This window comes from Entelurus aequoreus, linkage group LG23 (genome assembly GCF_033978785.1).
Source record: "Entelurus aequoreus isolate RoL-2023_Sb linkage group LG23, RoL_Eaeq_v1.1, whole genome shotgun sequence".
Classification (NCBI taxonomy): Eukaryota; Metazoa; Chordata; class Actinopteri; order Syngnathiformes; family Syngnathidae; genus Entelurus; species Entelurus aequoreus.
In genome coordinates, this window is record NC_084753.1 from 42,090,193 (window position 1) to 42,101,231 (window position 11,039).

The following is an 11,039-nucleotide window of genomic DNA, read 5'->3' on the forward strand; positions in this document are numbered from 1 at the left end:
TAGTGGATCTAACATAATAGTGTGAGAGTCCAGTCCATAGTGGATCTAACATAATAGTGTGAGAGTCCAGTCCATAGTGGATCTAACATAATAGTGAGAGTCCAGTCCATAGTGGATCTAACATAATAGTGAGAGAGTCCAGTCCATAGTGGATCTAACATAATAGTGTAAGAGTCCAGTTCATAGTGGATCTAACATAATAGTGTGAGAGTCCAGTCCATAGTGGATCTAACATAATAGTGTGAGAGTCCAGTCCATAGTGGATCTAACATAATAGTGTGAGAGTCCAGTTCATAGTGGATCTAACATAATAGTGTGAGAGTCCAGTCCATAGTGGATCTAACATAATAGTGTGAGAGTCCAGTCCATAGTGGATCTAACATAATAGTGTGAGAGTCCAGTCCATAGTGGATCTAACATAATAGTGAGAGTCCAGTCCATAGTGGATCTAACATAATAGTGTAAGAGTCCAGTTCATAGTGGATCTAACATAATAGTGTGAGAGTCCAGTCCATAGTGGATCTAACATAATAGTGTGAGAGTCCAGTCCATAGTGGATCTAACATAATAGTGTGAGAGTCCAGTTCATAGTGGATCTAACATAATAGTGAGAGTCCAGTCCATAGTGGATCTAACATAATAGTGAGAGTCCAGTCCATAGTGGATCTAACATAATAGTGAGAGTCCAGTCCATAGTGGATCTAACATAATAGTGTGAGAGTCCAGTCCATAGTGGATCTAACATAATAGTGAGAGTCCAGTCCATAGTGGATCTAACATAATAGTGTGAGAGTCCAGTCCATAGTGGATCTAACATAATAGTGTGAGAGTCCAGTCCATAGTGGATCTAACATAATAGTGAGAGAGTCCAGTCCATAGTGGATCTAACATAATAGTGTGAGAGTCCAGTCCATAGTGGATCTAACATAATAGTGAGAAAGTCCAGTCCATAGTGGATCTAACATAATAGTGTGAGAGTCTGATGCACAGATCCCCATAAGGGACAAGCAGTAGAAAATGGATGGATGGAAGTTTGGACACCCCTGGAATAAAGGACTCACTACTTCTTCTATTTCCTCATTATTGACCACGTTTGCTATTTTGCTCTCCAGCAGACGAGTCGCCCCGCTGGCTCAGCAGGCAAGAGCCAGGCGTCCAGTTCCGCCTCGGCGTCGGCCGGCGAGATGAGCAGCAGCGAGCCCAGCACACCGGCCCAGACCCCTCTAGCCGCCCCGGTCATCCCCACCCTCCACTCTCCTGGAAACCCTCCTCCGCCTCCCGTCCCCAGCAAGGTGAGGATCAGACTTGAAATGACGCTGAGTCAGCCTTTTGGTCTTGTTGCAGGCGATGATGATGATGATGATGATGATGGATCATCACGTTCCAAAGTCTGGCCCCCATAAATACATTTTCGGAGCGAGCCAAAGCTGTCGGTTTGCGTTTGTCGTCATACAAATCCTGTCACACTTGTGCCGGAGGTCTTTTCTGGTATTTAATGCGAGATGACAAGCACGGAGTGTTCCGTTCCGGTCGCCGTCTGGGTGGAAGAAGTGGAAATGACAGATCAAATCAATAATAATAATAATATATTTTATGTGTAAAAGGCACTTTACATTGAGTAAACAACCTCAAAGTGCTACAGTTTAAAAATAAATAAAAAGATGATAAAAAAAAAAAAACTAGAACAGTCAAATAGCTAGAACTAGTATGCATATATCTAAAAAAATATATTTTTTAATAAAAATAAGGGTTTTTAAGCCTTTTTTAAAAGCATCCACAGTCTGTGGTGCCCTCAGGTGGTCAGGGAGAGCGTTCCACAGACTGCGAGCGGCAATGTCAACAAAGTTTTTATGACTTGTGTACGTTCTCTAATTGAACCTCGATGTCTGCGAAGTCTAACCGGCTGAATAGTTCGGACTTCAGTAAAATAATCACTTTCAAAGTCCGTCAAACACACGCGCAGAGTTCATCCTCTCGCGCTGCGAGAACCGATCTTTCAAGAGGTTTGCCGGCGTCGTTTTTCCCGAAATGTTCATCGCGCAACATCAGCTCGGACGGTGTCGGGTTCACACGCTGATGACATCTATTAAACAAGACAAGAAGCAAGGAATTAAATTTGGCTCAATCGAGGAGAAACGTCTGGGCTGTGCTCTTGCACGGTCTCCACCACGCTCTGGCGAGAGATTGTACGCCTCCCCTTTTATTTGGACTTTCCCTGATTACATGGCGACAGCTGTTTCTAAGGGAGAGGGGTCGTAAACAGCCATCGCCTTTGGTTACAAAACAGTTCAAAGAAAAGGTCGGTTCAAAGAAAAGGTCGTAAAAGAGCTCAAAGAAAAGGTGCCTGGAGGGGAGTCAGGCCCTGCTTCCTCTCCGCTTTGTAGTTCTCGGGTCAAGACAAATTCTTTCTGTGGATTACAATACATCAAAGAAACAGGGATGTCATGGCAACACAAAGTTTTGTGATAACTTGGATATAATTATTCTGACAGGTCAGCTGTGACCTCATGAGGACAAGCAGTATAGAAAAGGGACAACTCGAGGCACCTGACTTCTGCAGTTTCATTTTTGTTTTAATTACAATGATGTTTAAAGTCAGCTGGAGCCTAATTGATATTTTGCCCTCAGAAGGATGTCGCCATGGTGACGCGGGTGTGACACCTGGAGGTGTTGTTTTAACAAACGTGTGACTGCTAACAGCGATGTTTATTTCAGGATCTAGGATGGTGTTATACACCACGTGTGTGTGCGTGTGTGTGTGTGTGTGTGTGTGTGTTAGTGTGTGTGTGTGTGTGTGTGTGTGTGTGTGTGTGTGTGTGTTCTTGTATTTCTTCCCCTTGAGACATGAAGAAGGAAAAGTATCTTCCATATGAGGAGGTGTGAACAAGTGATGACAAAACTTTTGCAAAAATGAATTAAAAATAAATAAATATGTATACAGAGACATACTGTAAGTCAGGGGTCACCAACCTTTTTGAAACCAAGAGCTACTTCTTGGGTAGTGATTAATGCGAAGGGCTACCAGTTTGATACACACTTAAATAAATTGCCAGAAATAGCCAATTTGCTCAATTTACCTTTAACTCTATGTTATTATTAATAATTAATGATATTTACACTTAATTGAACGGTTTAAAAGAGGAGAAAACACGAAAAAAAAATGACAATTAAATTTTGAAACATAGTTTATCTTCAATTTCGACTCTTTAAAATTCAAAATTCAACCGAAAAAAAGAAGAGAAAAACTAGCTAATTCGAATGTTTTTGAAAAAATTAAAAAAAGAATTTATGGAACATCATTAGTAATTTTTCCTGATTAAGATTAATTTTAGAATTTTGATGACATGTTTTAAATAGGTTAAAATCCAATCTGCACTTTGTTAAAATGTATAACAAATTGGACCAAGCTATATTTCTAACAAAGACAAATCATTATTTCTTCTAGATTTTCCAGAACAAAAATTTTCAAATAAATTCAAAAGACTTTGAAATAAGAATTAAATTTGATTCTACAGATTTTGTAGATTTGCCAGAATAATTTTTTTGAATTTTAATCATAATAAGTTTAGAGAAATATTTCACAAATATTCTTCGTCGAAAAAACAGAAGCTAAAATGAAGAATTAAATTAAAATGTATTTATTATTCTTTACAATAAAAAAAAAAAAATACTTGAACATTGATTTAAATTGTCAGGAAAGAAGAGGAAGGAATTTAAAAGGTAAAAAGGTATATGTGTTTAAAAATCCTAAAATAATTTTTAAGGTTGTATTTTTCCTCTAAAATTGTCTTTCTGAAAGTTATAAGAAGCAAAGTAAAAAAAATCATGAATTTATTTAAACAAGTGAAGACCAAGTCTTTAAATATTTTCTTGGATTTTCAAATTCTATTTGAGTTTTGTCTCTCTTAGAATTAAAAATGTCGAGCAAAGCGAGACCAGCTTGCTAGTAAATAAATACAATTTAAAAAAATAGAGGCAGCTCACTGGTAAGTGTTGCTATTTGAGCTATTTTTAGAACAGGCCAGCGGGCTACTCATCTGGTCCTTACGGGCTACCTGGTGCCTGCGGGCACCGCGTTGGTGACCCCTGCTGTAAATTAATAATGGAGATTAAAAACCAATTACAAAAAAAATTTAAAAATTAACTAAAAGCTTACTTTTTTTATATTTGCATAGTATGTATATATTATTAATGTTGTAAATACAAATGTTTACATATCTAGAAAGGCTGGTCCTTAAAGAGGGAGGCTTTTTTCTCAGGTCTCAAGAAGGTACGAAATACAAGAATGTGTGTGTGCGTGTGTGTGTGTGTGTGTGTGTGTGTGTGTTGTTGTATTTCAAAAATGTATTAAAAATAAAATAAATATGTACATAGAATGACAATTAAAAACCAGTTACAAACAAAACATAAAAAAATAATTTGAAAAAAACACTAAAAGCTTACCTTTTTTATATTTGCATAGTATGTATATATTATTAATGTTGTAAATACAAATCTTTACATATCTAGAAAGGCTGGTCCTTAAAGAGGGAGGCATTTTTCTCAGGTCCCTAGAAGGTAACAAATACATGAATGTGTGTGTGTGTGTGTGTGTGTTCTTGTATTTCAAAAATTTATTAAAAATAAAATAAATATTTTTATACAATAATGACAATTAAAAACCAGTTACAAACAAAACATAAAAAATAAAAAAAAACACTAAAAGCTTACCTTTTTTTATATTTGCATAGTATGTACCGTAATTTCCGGACTATAAGCCGCACCTGACTATAAGCCGCACCAGCTAAATTTAGGGGAAAATACAGATTGCTCCATATATAAGCCGCACCCGACTATAAGCCGCAGGGTTTTGATGTGTAATTACCGTAGTATATAAGGGTTCCTGCTACCACGGAGGGGATTGTCGGGACAGAGATGACTGTTTGGGAACGCAAAGCGTCCCATTTATTAACAATAAATCTTTCAATCATTCAATCAAACTTTCACATCTTTGACATGGCGAACAGCATTCATGCAGAGTACAAATAATACAACGGTGCAAAGTAATACAAAGTGCTCGCGTGTACGTTATCAAAATAACCAGCCTACCGGTATATGAAAAGTCAGTCTTTAATCATTGTGTCATCGTCTTCCTCCTGCGTACTAAAACCACCGAAATCCTCTTCGTCGGTGTCGGAGAAGAACAGGCCGTAAATAAGCCGCACCCTTGTATAAGCCGCAGGGACCAGAACGAGGGGAAAAAGTAGCGGCTTATAGTCCGGAAATTACGGTATATATTATTAATGTTGTAAATACACTTCTTTATATATCTAGAAAGGCTGGTCCTAAAGAGGTAGGCTTTTTTCTCAGGTCTCAAGAAGGTAAGAAATACATGAATGTGTGTGTGTGTTTGTGTGTGTGTGTGTGTTCTTGTATTTCAAAAATATATTAAAAATAAAATAAATATGTATATAGAATGACAATTAAAAACCAGTTACAAACAAAACAAAAAATTAAAAAAAAACACTAAAATCTTACCTTTTTTATATTTGCATAGTATGTATATATTATTAATGTTGTAAATACACTTCTTTATATATCTAGAAAGGCTGGTCCTAAAGAGGGAGGCATGTTTCTCAGGTCTCAAGAAGGTCAGAAATACAAGAATGTGTGTGTGTGTGTGTGTGTGTTCTTGTATTTCAAAAATGTATTAAAAATAAAATAAATATGTATATAGACTGACAATTAAAAACCAGTTACAAACAAAACATAAAAAAATAATTTGAAAAAAACACTAAAAGCTTACCTTTTTTTATATTTGCATAGTATGTATATATTATTAATGTTGTAAATACAAATCTTTACATATCTAGAAAGGCTGGTCCTAAAGAGGGAGGCATTTTTCTCAGGTCTCAAGAAGGTACGAAATACATGAATGTGTGTGTGTGGGTGTGTGTGTGTGTGTGTGTGTGTGTGTGTGTGTGTGTGTGTGTGTGTGTGTGTGTGTGTGTGTGTGTGTGTGTGTGTGTGTGGTGTGTGTGTGTGGGTGTGTGTGTGTGTGTTCTTGTATTTCAAAAATTTATTACAAATAAAATAAATATGTATATAGAATGACAATTAAAAACCAGTTACAAACAAAACATAAAAAAATAATTTGAAAAAACACTAAAAGCTTACCTTTTTTATATTTGCATAGTTTGTATATATTATTAATGTTGTAAATACACATCTTTATATATCTAGAAAGGCTGGTCCTAAAGAGGGAGGCATTTTTCTCAGGTCTCAAGAAGGTAAGAAATACATGAATGTGTGTGTGCGTGGGTGTGGGTGTGGGTGTGTGTGTGTTGTATTTCAAAAATGTATTAAAAATAAAATAAATATGTTTATAGAATAATGACAATTAAAAATCAGTTACAAACAAAACAAAAAATAAATAAAAAACACTAAAATCTTACCTTTTTTATATTTGCATAGTTTGTATATATTATTAATGTTGTAAATACACTTCTTTATATATCTAGAAAGGCTGGTCCTAAAGAGGGAGGCATTTTTCTCAGGTCTCAAGAAGGTAAGAAATACAAGAATGTGTGTGTGTGTGTGTGTGTGTGTTCTTGTATTTCAAAAATATATTAAAAATAAAATAAATATGTATATAGAATGACAATTAAAAACCAGTTACAAACAAAACAAAAAATAAACACTAAAATCTTACCTTTTTTATATTTGCATAGTATGTATATATTATTAATGTTGTAAATACACTTCTTTATATATCTAGAAAGGCTGGTCCTAAAGAGGGAGGCATTTTTCTCAGGTCTCAAGAAGGTAAGAAATACAAGAATGTGTGTGTGTGTGTGTGTGTTCTTGTATTTCAAAAATGTATTACAAATAAAATAAATATGTATATAGAATGACAATTAAAAACCAGTTACAAACAAAACATAAATTTTTTTTTGAAAAAAACACTAAAAGCTTACCTTTTTTTATATTTGCATAGTATGTATATATTATTAATGTTGTAAATACAAATCTTTACATATCTAGAAAGGCTGGTCCTAAAGAGGGAGGCATTTTTCTCAGGTCCCTAGAAGGTAACAAATACATGAATGTGTGTGTGTGTGTGTGTGTGTGTGTGTGTGTGTGTGTGTGTGTGTGTGTGTGTGAAATGAATGACGTCATGAAGCCGCAGCTGAGCATGGATTGAAAAGGTGTTGGAAAAGACATGACAGTCTTGTTCCTGCCTCAGGAGGAGGAAGCTCTGCGCGCTGAGGTGAAGGACCTGGAGGAGAAGCTGGAGACCCTGAAGATGAAGCGCACGGAGGACAAGGCCAAGCTGAAGGAGCTGGAGAAGCACAAGATCCAGCTGGAGCAGCTGCAGGAGTGGAGGAGCAAGATGCAGGAGCAGCAGGCCGAGCTCCAGAAGCAGCTGAAGGAGGCCAAAAGGGTAAAAAGGGTGGTGGTGACGGTCCATGTGGTGGAGGTGCAGGTGCTCAGGTGTGTGCTGTGTGGCTTTGCAGGAGGCCAGAGAAGCCCTGGAGGCCAAGGAGCACTACATGGAGGAGATGTCCGACACGGCCGACGCCATCGAGATGGCAACGCTGGACAAGGAGATGGCCGAGGAGCGGGCCGAGTCTCTGCAGTTGGAAGTGGACTCCATGAAGGAGAAGGTGGAGGAGCTGACCATGGACCTGGAGATCCTCAAGCACGAGATTGAAGAGAAAGGCACGGCTGACAAACACAAATGTACATTGTAGCAGCAGCAGCAGTCAATGTGTGTGATGGTTCCCTCAGGTTCTGACGGTGCGGCATCCAGTTACCATGTCAGGCAGCTGGAGGAGCAGAACGGCAGACTGAAGGAAGCCCTGGTCAGGTGAGCCACCACACCTGGCCGCACACCCTGGGCATCGGGCACGGACGGGAAAAGGAGCGGCTGTTTGTTTTAGGATGCGAGACCTGTCGGCGTCGGAGAAGCAGGAGCACGTGAAGCTGCAGAAGCAGACGGAGAAGAAGAACACGGAGCTGGATGCTTTGAGGGCCCAGAAGGAGAAACTCCAGGAAGAAATGTCGCTGTCAGAAAAGATGGTTGACGAGCTGAAAGAGCAGGTAGGACTCATAGAGTGTTCTAGACCAGTGGTCCCCAACCTTTTTGTCGCTGCGGACCGGTCAACGCTTGAAAATTTGTCCCACGGACCAGTGGGGGGGGGGGGGGGTGTATTTAAAAAAAATAATAATTTTATTTATTTATTTTTTAAATTTTTTTTTTTACATAAATTAATACATTCATGTGTGCTTACGGACTGTATCCCTGCAGACTGTATTGATCTATATTGATATATAATGTATATATTGTGTTTTTTATGTTGATTTCATTAAAAAAAAATATATATATATATTTTTTTTTTTACATAAATTCAATCAATCAATCAATGTTTATTTATACAGCCCTAAATCACAAGTGTCTCAAAGGGCTGTACAAGCCACACCGACATCCTCGGTACAGAGCCCACATAAATTAATACACTCGTGTGCTTACGGACTGTATCCCTGCAGACTGTATTGATCTATATTGATATATAATGTATATATTGTGTTTTCTATGTTGATTTCATAAAATTATTATTATTATTATTTTTTTTTTATTTTTTATTTTTTTATTTCTTGTGCGGCCCGGTACGCCCGGTGGTTGGGGACCACTGTTCTAGACCACCTTCTTAACTACGCCACCTAGAGGACTGTACTTATTTGACAAATGGTTTTATTAGGGTCCGCCTGTAGAAAAAACGTGCCCCAACCACTTTAGTAAAAAAACCTAACCCCAAAAATCAAAATTGCGCTCTAGCGCCCCCTAGGAAGAAAACTGCCTGTAACTCCCACTAGGAAGGTCGTAGAGACATGAAACAAACCCTATATGTAGGTCTGACTTAGACCTACATAGAGTGTTCTAGACCAGTGGTCCCCAACCTTTTTGTCGCTGCGGACCGGTCAACGCTTGAAAATTTGTCCCACGGACCGGTGGGGGGGAGAGGGGGAGGGGGGGTGTATTTAAAAAAATAATTTTTTTTTTTTTTTTTTTTTTTTTTTTACATAAATTAATACAATCATGTGTGCTTACGGACTGTATCCCTGCAGACTGTATTGATCTATATTGATATATAATGTATATATTGTGTTTTTTATGTTGATTTCATTAAAAAAAAAAATATATATACATATATATATATTTATTTTTTTTTACATAAATTAATACAATCATGTGTGCTTACGGACTGTATCCCTGCAGACTATATTGATATATAATGTATATATTGTGCTTTTTATGTTGATTTCATAGAAGAATTTTTTTTTTTTTTTTTTAAATTTCTTGTGCTTGGTTGGGGACCACTGTTCTAGACCACCTTCTTAACTACGCCACCTAGAGGACTGTACTTATTTGACAAATGGTTTTATTAGGGTCCGCCTGTACCATGTATAAAGGACTCCCACAGGGAGTCCTTTATACATGGACAAAGGACACTATTGTTATTGTAAGGTTTATTATTCCGCAGCTTTGCGCACTACTTTGCCCCCCTTAACATGCTTCAAAACTCACCAAATTTGACACACACATAGAAAAACGTGCACCAACCACTTTAGTAAAAAAAACTAACCCCAAAAATCAAAATTGCGCCCCCTAGGAAGAAAACTGCCTGTAACTCCCACTAGGAAGGTCGTAGAGACATGAAACAAAAACCTATATGTAGGTCTGACTTAGACCTACATTTCATAATTTCACATCCTCGGGCAAAAAACAACAGGAAATTGGCAATTTCCCCTTCAACACAAAAAATGACTAAAAACACTCATTTTTGCCTCTTTGACCTGTAATTTGACCCCTTTTAAAATACTTCAAAACTCACCAAACTTCTCACACACATCGGGACTGGTGGAAATTGCGATCTAAAAAAAACCGAACCCCAAAACTAGAGATGTCCGATAATATCGGCCTGCCGATATTATCGGCCGATAAATGCGTTAAAATGTAATATCGGAAATTATCGGTATCGTTTTTTTTATTATCGGTATCGGTATCTTTTTTTTTTTTTTTTTTTAAATTAAATCCACATAAAAAACACAAGATACACTTACAATTAGTGCACCAACCCAAAAAACCTCCCTCCCCCATTTACACTCATTCACACAAAAGGGTTGTTTCTTTCTGTTATTAATATTCTGCTTCCTACATTATATATCAATATATATCAATACAGTCTGCAAGGGATACAGTCCGTAAGCACACATGATTGTGCGTGCTGCTGCTCCACTAATAGTACTAACCTTTAACAGTTCATTTTACTCATTTTCATTAATTACTAGTTTCTATGTAACTGTTTTTATATTGTTGTTCTTTCTTTATTATTCAAGAAAAGGTTTTTAATTTATTTATCTTATTTTACTAATTTTTTTAAAAAGTACCTTATCTTCACCATACCTGGTTGTCCAAATTAGGCATAATAATGTGTTAATTCCACGACTGCATATATCGGTTGATATCGGTATCGGTTGATATCGGTATCGGTAATTAAAGAGTTGGACAATATCGGATATCGGCAAAAAGCCATTATCGGACATCCCTACCCAAAACTCAAAATTGCGCTCTAGCGCAATTTTTTAATAAAACAGAGACAAAACTGCTTCTCAGAGGAAAACACAGACAAAACTGCTTGTAACTTCCGGTAGGAACGCCTTAGAGACATGAAACAAATACCTCTACGTAGGTCTCACCTAGACCTACATTTCATAGATTGACATCCTTCAGCAAAAATCAACAGGAAGTTTGCAATCCCTCCTTCAAAACAAAATTTTTGTTACAACCGGTCACCAAACATCAAACGTTATCTCCTCTGAGCGCGTTTGTCGTTTCGGCTTCAAACTGCTACAGGAGAGAGATTGAACCCTTCTGATTCAAAGTTGATGAAAGCGTTTTGATCGGTAGTACGGTTTTGGTTTTACGTGCCTTCAAAGACCCGCAGCACTAAAGTTGCTCCGCTGCTGTGATTTTACGCGCCTTCAAAGAAAACAAC

General features: G+C 37.4%; 2 protein-coding genes across 2 annotated transcripts in view; both read left to right on the top strand.

Annotated features, from left to right (window-relative positions):
* Window positions 1-11,039, top strand: part of LOC133640799 (dynactin subunit 1-like) — a 268,257-nt gene that overhangs the window by 246,319 nt on the left and 10,899 nt on the right. The gene's annotated exons all lie outside the window — the stretch shown is intronic.
* The window catches only part of LOC133640893 (dynactin subunit 1-like), a 56,459-nt gene that overhangs the window by 34,824 nt on the left and 10,596 nt on the right, over window positions 1-11,039 (top strand). Inside the window, exons 8-12 of the mRNA XM_062034576.1 lie at window positions 1,113-1,292; window positions 7,226-7,423; window positions 7,497-7,701; window positions 7,771-7,849; window positions 7,923-8,109. Of these exons, the coding sequence (XP_061890560.1) occupies window positions 1,113-1,292; window positions 7,226-7,423; window positions 7,497-7,701; window positions 7,771-7,849; window positions 7,923-8,109 (849 nt within the window). The remainder of the gene's footprint in view (window positions 1-1,112; window positions 1,293-7,225; window positions 7,424-7,496; window positions 7,702-7,770; window positions 7,850-7,922; window positions 8,110-11,039) is intronic.